Source organism: Diabrotica virgifera, chromosome 7, assembly GCF_917563875.1.
Source record: "Diabrotica virgifera virgifera chromosome 7, PGI_DIABVI_V3a".
Classification (NCBI taxonomy): Eukaryota; Metazoa; Arthropoda; class Insecta; order Coleoptera; family Chrysomelidae; genus Diabrotica; species Diabrotica virgifera.
In genome coordinates this window covers 34,509,100-34,526,667 of record NC_065449.1, presented here as the reverse complement: position 1 = coordinate 34,526,667, position 17,568 = coordinate 34,509,100, and the positions used below count along the sequence as shown (strand labels likewise).

General features: G+C 31.9%; 1 protein-coding gene across 2 annotated transcripts in view; it reads right to left on the bottom strand.

Annotated features, from left to right (window-relative positions):
* Positions 1 to 17,568, bottom strand: part of LOC114326465 (protein still life, isoforms C/SIF type 2) — a 684,303-nt gene that overhangs the window by 57,047 nt on the left and 609,688 nt on the right. For both annotated transcript variants that reach the window (XM_050656785.1, XM_028274852.2), the window contains 2 exons: positions 11,325 to 11,443; positions 6,882 to 7,058 (listed from right to left, as the gene is read on the bottom strand). In XM_050656785.1, the coding sequence (XP_050512742.1) occupies positions 6,882 to 7,058; positions 11,325 to 11,443 (296 nt within the window). The remainder of the gene's footprint in view (positions 1 to 6,881; positions 7,059 to 11,324; positions 11,444 to 17,568) is intronic.

Here is a 17,568-nt window from a genome sequence, read left to right as displayed (position 1 = left end):
AGTTGGTATGGTCTTGAATTCTTCTGGTAAATAAACTTTACTGGAATCTTGGCGGCCATAGTGCGATGGTAAAGCAGGCAAACTTTTTATAAAGTTTATAACGGCATCCAGAGTAGTTTGTTTGGTTTTATTTGACGGCTCCATCTTTCCTCTCATGTTTTCCTTGGCACATCCCCACTCTGCATTTTTAACAATACTATAAATAGTTTTATCTGAAACATTCATAGTGGTTGCTAAGAACTGTAAGCACACATTTCTCTTACCTTCTCCTTCATTTATAAAATATTTTATAGTACAGTTGCGTTTTTCAGACTCACTGCGCTTGCGCTTCACACCTACTCTTTGCGCCAATGATACCAACCAATTTCGTCGTCGAGTTGTATCCAGTTTCCAGAAATGGTTAAATATGCTTTCTCTTCTTTCTTCTGGGATAGATCCACAGTTATTGCCACATTTTTTTCCTTGACATGGATTCGGGAGAAATTTCTTGGCTGGTACTGTCACTCCCTTATTAATTGTATATTCTTCCCCAGCTCTCTTCTTCTTAGATCTTCCATTTCTTTCATTATTTTTTCTTTCCGTGAATCCAGCGTCACCTACAGTTTCTTCTTCTATGCCCGATCCATTCGTTGTTGGTTTTATTCTTCTGAAATTCTTTCTTTTTTCTTGTTTTACCCGTTGACTCTGCATCATTTGTTTCCTCGTCGCTTGCACTTTGTACTGGCAACCAGTCGTATGAATCCTCATTATCGCCGTAAAAAGTTGAAAAATCTTCTTGATCAGACATGTAATCGATGTATTTCATGTCTCTTTTGCATTTACGAACAGTTTTTTTTCTTTTCAACAATATTTGTATTATTTGATTGTTCTTTATTCATCTCAGTTACTTTTAGGACTAGGACTATATCAATGTGTGGTGTATTTAAATCCATGCTATTTGAGGGCTGTGCCAAATTTTCACCTTCGTCAGGATTGTTTCTCGATATAAGTTTATGATTGTGAGTTAGTCCTCTTACTAGTATAATACGAAAGCAGTATGCAGTATGCTATGCATAACCGACATTCAAAACATGGTTGCGCCTCCTAAGCGCCTATTATTCGTTTTGAAATTCAAATAAAATTATCTAAGCGACACGTTTGGCACAACATTAAGGCAAGTAAAACTATTTAAGCGACATTTGGTTCCAAACTAATTAGTCAGGTAAAATTATCTAAGCGACATCAAGTCGGTATCGTTTTTTTTATGTCAAATTATCTAAGCTCTTTTTTATACCTATTTCGCAACAAGCAAAAATGTCTAAGCACAAATGATGTCAAATACATTTTTAGGAACAAATGTATAAGGACACGTTTGGATGATATTTCTGTTTGTATAAAAATCGGTAAGCGACTATGATAGCAAAATCTAGAACAGGAAAAAATACCGTACTGCTTGGTGCATATGATTTTACTTTCAGTAAATTTATCTAAGTTAACGGTTAATATAATTTTAAGACAGGAACAAATTACTATTCGTTTTTTTTTATAACTCAAACTGTCCAACCAACCGATATATAGAAAATTAGGACTTTTTTGTTGCTTAGTCAGTTGAAAACGTGAGAATACTTAAGATTCACGTACTTCCTAAGCGACAACAAATCTCAACGCAGCGCTACGAGACCCAGACCAATCGACGCGGATTTTTATGGCGAGTCGAATGATATATATATGTCGTTTTACCAAATCTTGTCGGTTAGGGAGTTTTGCCTTTCATGCGTTGATATATTTTTTTCCTCTCGTGAGAAGAGTCTATACGCTGTGAGCTCGTACGTAGAGGGGATATTTACAAATTCGCGAACGCCAGTAGTGACAAGTTTGTAAACGTTTACTGGAAATTTGACATAAATGTCGAAAGTGATTAATTTAAAATTAAAATTAAAAACATTAATTATAAACAATATTAGTTGGTCAAAGCTGTGGTATATATTTTTACGTTAAATATACTTACGTTTTAAATACTGAATTTAAGATTTTTTAATGTTCCGTAATATCTAATTATAAATAATCTATTATAATCTTAGCGCCATCTACACGATTATTGTCAACGTATCCGAAGTAAGAAATTGATATTTTATCAATAGAACGTCAAAATGATTAGAAAAATCTTAAAAAAATCGATTACAATTTAATTACTTTTTTGCGTTGTAAATATTAAGCGATAACAATGAAATAATAAATTTAAAAATTACCGATAAAAGTTGAATTAGTAACCGCTAGGAGCGACACCAACGAAGCTCAGAGCGTATAACATGGACGTCCCGTACTTAAACCACTGGTTATGTCCATTTTTATATTAAATATTAAAGATTACAAGATAATTTAATTTTCAATAATCAATGAACATGTAATATGTTGATAAGTATGATAACAGTTTTTAGATGATATGAATTATTTTTTCAATTATTCGGGATTGTTTCAGGTAAAAGCTTTAACCATAGGAAGTCATGTATATAATACAAATATTCCCATAATAGTAAGGAAAGACTCGGGTAATTGCGAAATTCACAAGATGACAAAGGAATGTACAGAGACATAATGATATACTAAATTTCTAATAAAATAATTCAATTGTAAAAAAATAATCATAAAATAACGACACCACTGGAATTTTGGAATTTCCCAACAGTTCACAGTTTTACGGGTCCCGGTGAATTCGTAACTATTTTAATCCCCCGTCCTAATTACAGGCCAACTGGTAACCCTGCCGTGCAGGTAATTTTTCGGTAACCCATCAAGTACCGGTAAATTTGTAACTTTCTTTTCTAAGTAGTTACTAACGATGTTGATAAACTAATACTGGTATTTCAGGTATGTGCTTGTATAAATTACCCTCTTTGAAGGTGGTGTAAAAGTTATTCATCATTTATGTGCATTGTCTCTTGGATGAGTTACATGAGAAAGTCGAAATATTTTTTTTTAATTAAATTGAGACAAAAGAAGAATGTAGGTATATAATTTATTTAATTCTAAATACATTTTACTGTTGTCCTAAAGCAGAAAAAAATATTTTATTTGATAAACAACTATTGTTTTTCACTTATTTCAATATTAGTTGCCACCCACCAGCCTCTTAGCAGTTTTAACATTTAATTTAAGCGAAAAGCAATGTTTATTTTTCAAATTCACATTTTTTTCTGTTTTCTGACTGCAGTAAAATGTATTTTGCATTAAATAGATTACCTACATTCTTTTTTCTACGGCCATGCTAAAAGAGGCACTTTCACGCACGTATTTCGTTTCCGAAAGTTGCACTTTCCCGCACGGCGTGCGTGAATGTAAATTTTCCAGCATGGCGTGAGGGAAAGTAAAATACCTTGTAATATGACATTGTAATATATTATAATACATGCAATAAACTAATGTTTAGATATTATTTACTAATGTATTTCAAATTTATGTTATTGTGTTCATGTTTTAATGAAATTAGCTCGATTATTTCTTTCATAGGAGATTCTGACCAATAGAAAGCTACAGAAATATAAATTAAACCGATAATTTTTGATAATTTCCCGTCGTCAAGTATATTACGTCAGATGCCCTTCGTTGCTATGAAAAAAATACATTCAGTGACATTAATGACAATTAATGTTTTAAAAATTATAAAAATGATGACTTTCAACCGTCAAATACTTATAATAACTGTGTGTTTAATTGTAATTTGTACTTACATAAATAAATTACAATAAAATTTTGGTTTTGAACAGTTTTATTTATGAAATAATCACAATAAATTGCACTCGATCTCTAAAATTAATAAAGAATTTTTGCCCTCGTGACACTTCGAAATAATTTCACTCGCCTTCGGCTCGTGAAATTAAAACTGTCAAAGTATCACTCGGAAAAAATTCAATAATTTTAGAGCTCTTGTGCAATTACTACTGATTATTTCATTCATAGGAGATTCTGACCAATAGAAAGCTACAGCAATCTGAATTAAATCGATAATTTTTATAATCTCCTGTCGTTAAGTATATTACGTCAGATGCCCTTCGTTGCTACGAAAAAATACATTCAGTGACATTAATGACAATTAATGTTTTAAAAATTATAAAAGTGATGACTTTCAATCGTCAAATATTTATAAAAACTGTGTGTTTAATGGTACTTACATAAATAAATTACAATAAAATTTTTTTATTGCTCTCTGAAATTAATATAGAAGTTTTGCTCTCGTGACACTTTGACATAAATTAAAACTGTCAAAGTGTCACTCGGGAAAAATTCAATAATTTCAGAGCTCTTGTGCAATTACTGCTGATTATTTCATTCATAGGAGATTCTGACCAATAGAAAGCTACAGAAATCTAAATTAAACGGATAACTTTTTTGATAATTGCACATCGTCAAGCATATTACGTCAGATGATCTTATTGCTACGAAAAAATACATTCAGTGACATTAATGACAAATGTTGTAAAAATTATAAAAGTGATTACTTTCATATTTATAACAACTGTGTGTTTAATTGTACTAATTTGTACTTACATAAATAAATTACAATCAAATTTTGATTTTGAACAGCTTTATTCATGAAATAATCGCAACAAATTGCACTCGATCTCTAAAATTAATATAGAATTTTAGAGCTCTTAGAAATAAAATTAATTTGACATAATATTTAAAAGTCAGATCAGTAGACAATTACAATGGTTTTGAATCGTCGTCAACCTTGTCAAATAATTAATTTGTGTATTTTCACTTATAAACAAAAATTGATATAACTCTATTTTGTGTGGCTTTTTTCCAAACGCACGGCCCTAGAAAAAATATTGTTCCTAACTCATGCGTAAAGTGTCTTCCCCGCACTCGACTGCTTGCCCGAACTCCGCTATCGCGTCGTTCGGGTCAACGGCAGTCTCGTGCGCGAAAGTATCACTTTCCGCACTAGTTAGGAAAATAACTATTTCCACCTACCTCTACCGAAAGTAAACTTTTCCGGATCTGATTGTGGGGAGCAAAGTTGTACTTTTCCTCCCTAGGGAGGAAAAGTAAAGGTGACGTCATGGTATTTCATTCATGAAATATAACTTATTGACGCCCTGTACAATATCTATTTTCTATTACGTAAGTATACATTTTAACGTTTATTTATAAAACACTCTGTATTTTGCAGAATGGTAAAAAACAGTAAATTGTTATTTTCATTTAACAATGTTTACATTAATAATTTGACTTAATTTGACAGTTGATAGTTATATTGTACCTACTTGTTAGTTTGTTTTAATAAATTTTGTTGGTTTAGTTACATAAATAAATTAAGTAAAAATGAAAAATGACTTGTTATTAATTTGAGGAAGGTGGAAAAACCATATGTATAACATGGGAGTAAAGTGCCTTTTCCTCCCTTGAATGATTACTGCCCTCCGCTACGCGTCGGGCAGTAAACTTCATTCTCGGGAGGAAAAGTAGCACTTTCCTCCCTTGTTATACAAATAGCTATTTTGTGTTAATTAAATTAATTCCAAAAATTTTTTTTGGGCACCCTGTATAAATAATTATGTTAATGTTTATATTAGTGAATACAAAATTGAATAGCCTTTCGAATGAGCTACACACACGGCCTCTATTCTCATTTAAAAAAAATCATCGATTGCGTCATCGCGCCCAGATGGATGACGCCACTATTATGATATGTATACCAAAAAATTAGAACTTAAAAATAAAAATCGACCTATTTCGGGATTTATCTCCAGAGACGCCCATTCTCCAGAACATGAATTTATTTCAACTCAAACGTCCTCACTGTATTTGTTTATAAGCCAAAAAATTGTTTATAACTTTAAAACAGTGCTCAGGCCGCTTAGATAATCCGATTTTAATTCTGTAAAGTGTATTAGATAGGTAGAGAGTCTCTTTATATGTGAAAAAATGAGCAAACTTCTAAATGGTCTACTTTTTTTTCAAAAATTTGAACTTTTTTAAAAAAATTTAGATTGCAAAATTATTATGCAAAATCTATCAGGTCGATTTTAATGAAATTTGGTGGACGATGTAAGGCGATTTAAGTATGTTATAAGGATTTTCTATGCGAATTACGAAGGTTCTAAGTGCAAAAAAAGTTGTTAAAAAACACTGAAAAAAAGAGGCTTATTTTGCCCCCTTATTTTGTATTTATTGCTATTTTACAGAAAAAGTAATAATTAAAGACATTTTTAACTAGTCGTATATCATACAAAATTCAATTATCTTTATTTTATTTCCCTACGACTTTGCTCCAAAATGAATCGTTTTAAAGTTATAAGTAAAGAAAATAGAAAAATCAATGTTTTTCGAAATTTTTAAATATTTTAATTTTTTTATTAATGTTCCGGGCATATTTGCATAAGAAGGAGCATAAGTCAATTATTATTATTGAAGTTGTCACCTAACTAACGGCAAAAATCCGAATGCCACCTCGCACATCCGCAAATAGACGTTTTTTTACAGATCCGCCCTGGTATATACATATATCATATTGTTTCAATTATTTTATTAAGAGAATTTCATTTTTGTTATTTTTTTATAGGTACATATAATACACAACATGTTTTAAGCAAACCAAGAACCATTCGCTTACATAATATGCTATATGCCCCGTGTTGGCTTAATCCGTTACTGTTCAAATTTATTTCTTACCTTTTAACCTATCTACCTGTGGTATTAGAATTAAACAATGGTTTCGAATTCACCTGTATAAAGTTGCGAGTTGGGAGAGTCAGGTAGTAAAAAAGTTACGAATTGGCCGGTGTACATTTTGATTTGAAAAAGTTTGTCATTAAGAGTTACGAGTTGGCGCGTGTCCAGTTTTACAATTAGTTCTTAACAATGAATCACCATATCTTTACGTTTAATTGTATACTTACCATAAGTTTTTTCTTTTGTCTTAGTCGCTCTTTACAAAGGAATACAACGGCAGTCTTAAAAACAAAACACATGGCGTGCAATTCCAATCCTTTTTTAATTTTTCCTAAGAAATCTGAAATATTAAGCCACTCTACTCCTCCATAATATAAAAGGTCACCTGGACTGAGGTCTATCGTCTGCAAAATAAAAAGTATTATTTTGTATGATATTCTGATATGTACCAAAAGATACACTCAACAAAACTTATATGGAATCACTATGTATTTGAAACCTTCAGCTTTTGGAAGCTACAAGTGTAAATAGTTTAGTTAAAACGATAAGGAGGACGAGTTGCCGTGTCCAAGGACTCTATAGCAGGGGGAAGTTACGGGATCCCTCGTTAACCCGGCAGTAAAATATTGATCACTAGAGAGCGGAATATATGCAACACAACATTACCAAAATATGCGCATATATATGCATTACTTTTACTATAAATATGCAGGTATTTTTTCTAAATTTGTCTAAATATGCAAATGCATAATATATTAAAAATACTCAAAAATAAAACAATATATTAAGTCGTAAGATCTTCAGAAAAGTTTCCTTCAAAAATACTCACAACTTTCCTCAAACAATCAAAGCCCTCATTTTTTTCTAAAACATTTTTTAATTTATTTCTAATTGTAATCCCTGTATTTCCGGGAATTTTTTGACAATGAGCAGAAAAAGTGTTAACAAGATTAACCGAATCACTTAATTGTAAATTCCTTTGTTCTAATGACTTTATTAGATCTGGTAAAAAACTAAAATTAACTTTTATGAACATAAGTTCTTTAGCAATTTGTACGTTACTTAAAGAACAAAGTACGTTACTTAAGCTGAAGAACAAAAGCGGAATTGTCTGAAATTTGATGGATTTTTGTATTTTGATGCTTCTCTCTATGTCCGTCTTTATAGAAGTAAAAGCGAATTTGTCGAATAAAAACACTCTTCCCAGAAAAATTTCTTTTGTGGGACATGATGCTTTTGTTTGTCAGTTCCTTATTTAAAAAATGAAATGTGAAAGAGAATGTAACTAACGATTTTGGAACAGGCCTTGCAAAATACTTTGTCTTCACTTAGCTTTAACTCGGGAAAACACTTTATCCAAGCACTTTTTTGAATGGTAGACATATTTAAATTTAATATATACCAATCACTTCAAAAACACTAAATACGATACAACGTTTACTTTAAACAAATGTTGGCCGGAAATTGACAAAATAATTATTAGACCCTTAAAAGCAGGTAGGTACCTACGACTTGCTACGCTAATAAAATAATATTTTTCTGGGAACACCCATAAATGTTAAATTCAGGTAGTAATGGGAAAGTCCAGATAGATAATAATGAGCGATAGATAGATAAATAACGAACTCGTTCATATCGAAGTTATAAAATTCCAACTAAGAGAGGAAAATTTTAAACTTTTATATAATTTATTTTTAAAATATGCAAAATAAATCGCGTTTAGCTTAAATAAGCCATGTTGTGTTTGTTGTCTGAAAATATGCAATATATATATATATATATATATATATATATATATATATATATATATATATATATATATATATATATATATATATATATATATATATATATATATATATGCACTTTGCATATATTCCGCTCTCTATTGATCACGTAAATTTATTTTCTTCAACACCAAAACTGAAACATTGGAAATTGGAAAAGTGTGCTATTTTCAAACGAAAGTAGGATAATATGTAAAATCAGATGATTAATGAATTCGTGTACTTAGAGAGCGAGGAAGACAAGCAAGAACGGAAACTGCCAGTTTTGGTCATAAATATAAAAGAGGAAGAGTGATGTTCTGGGGAGGAATTATGATCGGTAAAAATATAAAATTTTTAAATTTTTTAAAAATTTTTTAAAATGTGTGCATGTGAATTTTGTGAGTGATGTCCCATTTTTAAATGTTTTTTTTACACTATTATAAACATTAAAAATAAAAACAACTGCAAAAAAAAACTAGGACAAAAAACAACTGTTAACTGTAAAAAACAAACATCATCTGAGAACACACGAATTAAAAAACAAATCTAGATTTCACAATATAACAAATAATGTAGATATTAAGAGCTACTGCACTAGTCCGCTGTTTTGATGGGGCTGGTGACTTCCATGAATATCTTTAGCTGTAGAACAGTTTCCGTCACTGATATGTAAGTACATACCTACTACTAAAAACTTTATGTGTATTTTGATCATATACCATATTGTCAAGACTCCATCGGCCCTTAACTACTTAAGGATTGATGGTAGTATATATTATATTATATACCAAGCAATTCTCATCAGACTGGTCACTCCCAATGGCAAAATGTCTCAGTATACACTCTATAGACTACTAAGTTCAATACTCTGAAGTTGTTTTGCTTTATTGTATGTATTTTAATTTAAATCAAGACATAGTTGTTTTTATATAGTGTTATGCTCTATTATATCTATTTAATTAGATTGATTAGCAAATTCTTACTTTAATTAATTATTCAATTATTTTATTTACTGCCTATGTAAAACAAAAACTAAATTCAAATTAAATTTTCCAATCAATTTTATTCTCAGGGCTCATTTTGTATTGGATACAATACCTGTGATCTGTGGCTTCTAATATTTCTGATTGATTACTTCTTCCAGGGTGGAAACAGGGAAATTGAAAACACTCAATATCATATAAATGTAATCGATTGTTTTTGTCAAATAAGCCGTGTACATGTGATTCAAAAAATATTAAATTTAAACTTTGTTGCAACAATCTATTACTTAATCAATTAAACTCTAACTCTGATATCTCCTTGTTTTGACAAAAAAATTATTTAATTAATTTATTATTTACTCATACTAAATTTAATAAAATTTACTTTTTATCTTTTGACTTGATTTCTTAAATTTTAAATGACTAACTGCGTAAAAAAAGTTCAATAAACAAATAAACAAATATGGGTTTGATATAAACAAATTTTCTCCATTCCGACAAATAATTTGATTGACCTTTTTGTTTCTTCACTGCCTCGTTCTCTGGATTGCGCCGTCCTTGATTCTCCCAAACACGTACTCTCTGGATGTTGCGAAAAAGTCCCTCTCGTCACGACTGCTTCCAAAAATCATACAGGATTTGCTCGAATTCTGTTACTCAGTTTTCCTTGTTCGATATCTTATGCAAAAAGATATTAATCAGCTACTCGTTCTAGACAAAACAAAAGAAGCTCCCTCGGACCAGGAAAATTGACTCTTCAACCGGTCGACAATTTGGTTTCCACTTGATTCTGCTCGCAAAGGCCGACTACACACACTCTACACTGATTACCAAACTTTTAAAATAAAAAACTGGACTGCCTTCCACCGATGTTAATTACACAGTGACCTCTCGTCTCTCGTTAAATTATGACCCCTAATTTCTTCTCTCTTCTACCTCATCTTTCCCACTCTATCAAAAACACGCCTCTCTCAAAACTATTCGTACCCATTTCTTCTGAAACAAATATTTTTCCACAGAACTTTTCCAATTGGTAATTTTTCAAGAGATATCATAATTAGTTATTTCCTACTTTCTACTTTAACATCTAAAACCTCATACAATTGTACACCACATTAAAAACCTGTCCGGAAAGATCTTAAAGCCGTCTTTGTTTTCGTCAACGACGTCCACTTTCTAATCACCGAAATGTTTGTTCATGTCCCATGCATTTCGTCGAATCACTTATTAGTCGTTTCACTTTTTCCCGAAACACTTGCTTAATAGCAAAATTAAATTCTAAACAATTTTGGTGATGAAAATACAGGGTGATGAAAAACTATCATTTTATGGTCGTTGATATTAATTTAATTTTCTCTGAATTTCTTTACAAAAAAAAAACAATTCTACAACAATATATGTACAATCATGTCTTTTTGTGATTTTTAGCTTGTAGTTTGTAATTGTGAAGACTTTATGTACTGGGCCTAAAATGAGGCAGAAATTGTAAGCCTCGAAACAGGTTGCCCAATGATTGTGTAACAACTATTAAAAAATATACAAACTTTAAGATTGCCAGTATTGACTCAATTTGTATATCCAATGTTAAAAAAATCCTTTAATTTTCATCCAACCAAATTTAATAGCTCGCAGGATGTTGATTGGGTTCTACAAACTGTAGTTAGGTCCCTGAAAGATGCGATGAAAGAAAATTTAATTTAGCATTAAATCGCTTAAAATAATAAAAAAATCAGATGATTCCATATAAGTTTGGTTGAGTGTATATTGTATATCTTTTATATAGAAGCATTTTTAAAATTAAATCCGAGAGAGGCATCCTTCAGAAACAGATCATAATAAAACGACCGAAAATGAGCAAAATGTTAATCAGTTAACATATCAATTAAAATCTCACTTGATTAAAAAAGAAGAAACTTACTTGTTTACAAGATTTTTGGTGCTGCCTAAATAAGTGGTCAAAGATAGCACCGTACTCTTCGTGTATCCTTTGCATTTCATTAATATGTTCGGCTACTTTTTCCATTCCTTTTAAGGCCTCTGGAAAATAAAAATAAATCCATAAACATGAACTGTTAACATTTAAACTAAAGTAATATATAAGTTAATGATGATATTATTTACTTTATATGTATTTATTTATTTTCTCTACGGTTTCTGTATTTTTAAAACATATACTCATGGTATTTCGCTATTTGGCAATATATTTTCCTTTACAGCGCATAATTCCAGTAGTTTTCAAATCTTTATCTTGCTAGGCCTCTTCTCTTTTTCCTCAAGAACTATATTTGTTCTGTTCCATTCAACCAAGGTTCATATTATCATTAGCAATCCCTTTTACTGACTTATCCTGACTAGGAATATCCACTCAAGTTTTCTTGGTCTTTCTCTCCTATTCCTCCCAGCTATTTGTAGGTCAGTAAATCCTTGTGTTGAGTGTGTGTGGACATTGAACATGCCCTAACTATTTCAATCTCTCGCAAATCAATTTCATTCTGGCATCAATTAGACAGATTTTCGGTAATACACTATTATACATGATACACTAGACATATCTTCAATTATTGTATCATTTTATGTCACTCCACTCATCCATTTAAGCATGATACACCAGGGAAATAAGGCAAAAATATACCATGTTCGGGACACTTTAGCAGCTAGGTTGCAAATGGGTTTTTTGGGTACTATATACCTTTTAACCGTTCTTAATAGATTCTCGACAAACACTGACCATAGGATGGTTAGAGCTACCATTGAGGTACCAACTCATTTAGATAGAAGCCATATATTAAAAAAGAAATACTTTCACTGGACACGCCCACAAGACGAAACAGCATTTGGAGACTACATTAATAACACTCTTGATCACACCATAATATCAAACGATGTCGATGAGTTGAACAAACCAATAGTTGATACGCTTAAACTGGCACAAGCACGTTTTTGCCCAAAGACCAAACGAGATGAAAAGATCACTTTAGGAACACAACACAAAATAACAGAAAGAAGACAGTTAAAAAGTGAAAAGGACATTGATCCACAAACCATTAGGGCACTCAATAAAGACATATCGAAAGCTGTGAGAAGAGATATTACGAAATTTAAACATGAAAAAATAGTACAGACTATAGAGCAAAACCGGAGCATGAAGGTAATGAGACGAAAAATGACGACAAGTAGAAAAGAAATTTTCCAGCTTAGGGATAAAAATGGTGAGATAACAACAGACAGACAGAAAATACTAGGAATAGTCGAAGAGTTCTACACTATATTATACACAAACCAAGTTAACAATGTCATAAATCCAGAAAATAGACACAAGGTACAAAACCAGGGATCTGAGGATATTCCAGAAATTACTCAAAATGAGATACAATATGCACTCCAAAAAATGAAAAACAACAAGGCTCCGGGAGACGATGGAATAGTTACAGAAGCTATAAAACTTGGCGGAACTTCTCTTCTGAAAAAAATACAAGACCTCTTCAATCTCTGCTTGTATAGTCAAAAAATTCCTATAGCTTGGAATAACTCAATTACAATTCTTATGCATAAAAAGGGTAACAACATGAACCTAGAGAATTACAGGCCAATTTCTCTACTCAACCATTTATACAAACTGTACACCAGAATAATAACCAATCGATTGGAAGCAAAATTTGAGCTGTACCAACCAAAAGAACAGGCTGGTTTTCGCCCCAACTACGGTACAAATGACCACCTACAGTGCATCAAAGTCTTGATTGAAAAATCAATTGAAGACAATAGACCTCTAGTTCTAACGTTTATAGACTTCCATAAAGCGTTTGATACTATCGAATTACCCGCACTACTTAAGGCATTGGTAGAGTGTCGAATTGATCATAGGTACACCAATATTATAGAAAATATATACAGAAATGCTACAACAACTATAAATCTTCACGGTCCTACCAATAAGATATATATCAGGAGAGGTATTCGACAGGGAGATACTATGTCGCCTAAGTTGTTCATTACTGTACTTGAACATGCTTTGAAATCACTGGAATGGGAAAATAAAGGAATACATATCGATGGTGAGATGCTCAGTCATCTACGATTCGCAGATGATATTGTTCTGATTTCAGATGACCTAAAAACTGCCAATGATATGTTGAATGAACTCCGCGATACAGCACGTAAAGTAGGTCTAAATATTAATTACCAAAAGACCAAAATGATGACGAATTTAGTTCCGAGCCATCCTTTAAAGGTAGAAGATGTCGAAATTGAAGTTGTTGACAGCTATATATACCTTGGACATACGGTAAAAATTAGCAGAGACAATCAAACTGCTGAGCTGATAAGAAGAATAACTCTGGGATGGGCAGCATATGGAAGACTACGTGATATTTTTAAAGGTGATATACCTATCAGCTTAAAAAGAAGAGCCTTTAATCAATGTGTCCTGCCTGTTCTTACATATGGCGCAGAGACACTACCCTAACAAGGACATCTGCACGAAAACTACAAGTGACGCAACGTAGAATGGAAAGATCATTGTTGGGCATAACGTTAAGATATAGGGTAAGAAACGAAGAAATTCGTAGAAGAAGTGGTGTAGAAGATATAATAAAACACATAGCCAAAATTAAATGGAAGTGGGCAGGACACGTCGCTAGAATGAGAGATGATAGGTGGACCAAAAAAATCTTGGAATGGATACCGAGAGCGGATAGACGAAACCCGGGAAGACCACCCACAAGATGGACTGACGACATAAAGAGGATTTGTACCAACTGGATTGCAGCAGCGCAGGATAGATCTGAATGGAAGTTTTGCGAGGAGGCCTATGTTCAGCAGTGGACGACTATGGGCTGATGATGATGATGATACCTAATACATTATAAATACAAAAATGTCCATCACAGTTTGGACGAGAAATTTAGTTATTAAGAAATAAGGGTCAAAAATGGGAGTTTTTTCGTTTAAATCGCTACAGGTAAAAATAGGGTAACTAAATATCTTATTTATAAATTTTTTAAAAATTCATACAGAAGTAAAAACTTCGTTTGTATAATGGTATAAAAAAGTTTTATTAAAAAACATTAAAAGTCATCCAAAAGGATTTGCAAAACGTTTTCAAACTGGATCAGATCATCCTCAGTGCGTTCTGCTTAGTACAAGGAACTAGCAACTTTTTGAAATAGGTTACATCGAGAATTATGGGAATTATGGAATATCATATAATTATTATGTAAACCATAATTCTCGATGTAACCTATTTCAAAAAGTTGCTAGTTTCATGTACTAAGCAGAATGCACTGATGATGATCTGATCCAGATTGAAAACGTTTTGCAAATCCTTTTGGATGACTTTTAATGTTTTATAATAAAACTTTTTGAAGTGAAAACTTCTTTAGGGACGTTGTGCGATTTTTGGATAGGGGAAAAAGCATTGAATTCGCGACCGTCATCGCGACCGTCATCGCGACCGTCATTGCGACCGTCGTCGCTTATGTTATATATTATGTGCATGTATATATAAATTGTGTGGAGGTATTTAAATTTAAAATAAATGCAAAATCTATTTTAGGATACGGAAAAAGGATTGATTTCGCGACCATCATCGCGACAGTCATCGCTTCGGCGAAATAAATTTTGTACATAATATATAGGTATATTATGTGTAGGTTTATATAAATTGTATATAAGTAGGTATTTAAATTTAAAATAAATGTAAAAGCTATTTTAGGATGGGGAAAAGGATTTATTTCGCGACCGTCATCGCGACCGTCATCTCTTCGGCGAAATAAATTTTGTACGTATAATTATTATGTGTATGTATATATAAATTGTGTAGAAATATTTAAATTTAAAATAAATGTAAAATCTATTTTGGAATGGGGAAAAATGATTGATTTCGCGACCGTCATGTCATCGTGACCGTCATCGCTTCGACGAAATAAATTTTGTACGTATATTATTATAATATACGTATAATAATAGTAATATTATTGAAGTGAAAACTTCTTTAGGGACGTTGTGCACTTTTTAGATGGGGAAAAAGTATTGAATTAGCGACCGTCATTGCGAGCGTCATTGCTTCGACGAAATAATGTTTTGAAGTGAAAACATTCTTAGAGACGTTTTGCCCTTTTTAAATGGGGAAAAATTTTTGAATTAGCGACTGTCATCGCTTCGGCAAAATAAATTTTTGAACTGAAAACTTCTGTAGAAACGTTGTGCACTTTTTAGATGGGGAAAAAGTATTGAATTAGCGACCGGCATCCCGACCGTCATTGCTTCGACGAAATACATTTTTGAAGTGAAAACTTCTTTAGGAAGTTTGTGTACTTTTTAGGCGGAGAAAAAGTATTGAATTAGCGACCGTCATCGCGACCGTCATTGCTTCGACGAAATAATGTTTTGAAGTGAAAACATTCTTAGAGACGTTTTGCCCTTTTTAAATGGGGAAAAATTTTTGAATTAGCGACTGTCATCGCTTCGGCAAAATAAATTTTTGAACTGAAAACTTCTGTAGAAACGTTGTGCACTTTTTAGATGGGGAAAAAGTATTGAATTAGCGACCGGCATCCCGACCGTCATTGCTTCGACGAAATACATTTTTGAAGTGAAAACTTCTTTAGGAAGTTTGTGTACTTTTTAGGCGGAGAAAAAGTATTGAATTAGCGACCGTCATCGCGACCGTCATTGCTTCGACGAAATAATGTTTTGAAGTGAAAACTGTTTTAGGGACGTTTTGCCCTTTTTAAATGGGGAAAAATTTTTGAATTAGCGACTGTCATTGCTTCGGCGAAATAAATTTTTGAAGTGAAAACTTCTGTAGAAACGTTGTGCACTTTTTAGATGGGGAAAAAGTATTAAATTAGCGACCGTCATCGCGACCGTCATTGCTTCGACGAACTAATTTTTGAAGTGAAAACTGCTTTAGGGACGTTTTGCACTTTTTCGATGGGGAAAAAGTATTAAATTAGCGACCGTCATCGTGACCGTCATTGCTTCGACGACCTAAATTTCGTACGTATATATATTATATATATGTATATATAATTATATACGTATATATATTATGTATATGTATACATAAATAGCATATAACGTACGCAACGCTTATATAATATAGGTATGGTATAGCACTTCTTTTTGGACGGGGAAAAAGCATTGATCTTGTAATTTAGATACTATAAGAAGTTTTCACTTCAGTCGGCACTCCCATGAGTGCTTTAAATTTTTTTTTATACAATTATACAAACGAAGTTTTTACTTCTGTATGATTTTTTAATTATGGCATACAACCAGCTATGGGGATTTTCCCATTTATTTTGTTTTATAAATTTTTTCTTTTAGTAGATGAGCTAAGGTTTAAAATAGCGCTTTTTGAATTTTGGTCCGATCATTTGTTGCTTCGGATTTGATGCAAAATAAAACTAAAATTTCGGAAATAAAAAATTTGTTATAACTTTTGCGAAAATGAATCTAATATTGCACGAAAAGTTGAGTCGAACAGTCCACACAATGCACAAATAATTTTAAGGCGATTCGTCAATTAGTTTAAATTTTATTCAATTTGTTTATCGCAAAGAGATTTTTTTCACAATGTTATTGTTCAGAAAATTATAATGATATGGCAATTCTGTGAAAACAGTATGAAAGAAGAATAGTGATATTTTCAAGGCGTTTAAAAAAATCATTAAAAAGTCATTTTTATCACTCAGAAAATATTTTACTAAGAAAGAGTCATTTTTGGCTTATAAACAATTTGAATGACTTTGTTAATATTGACTGTAGCCTAAAACTACAATGGGATTTGAAAAACTGGTATTTTTATACGAATTTTCGAAGAAAAACTTTTTGCTTAGGTTAATAACGGTCAAGGTTAGTCATTTTTTTTATTTAATTGACGGCTACTTTGTTTATAACAATTAAGCAACCTAGCTTGAGCTATTTTGAAGTTGAAGATATATAGTTTATGTGTAAAAGTTTGAGTAAATTTCAACCTCAACAGAGTGGTTAATAAAGTTTTAAAAATGGCGTCCGAACGGAATTAATTCGTGGTCGGTGGAGGGGAATTAATAAAATACGTGCACTCAAAAAATGAAACTGATTCTGCAAACATATGCTGCGATTAATATCGCCGGAACTTGTTGATGGATTTTGATCATAATTTTTTAAATTAGTAT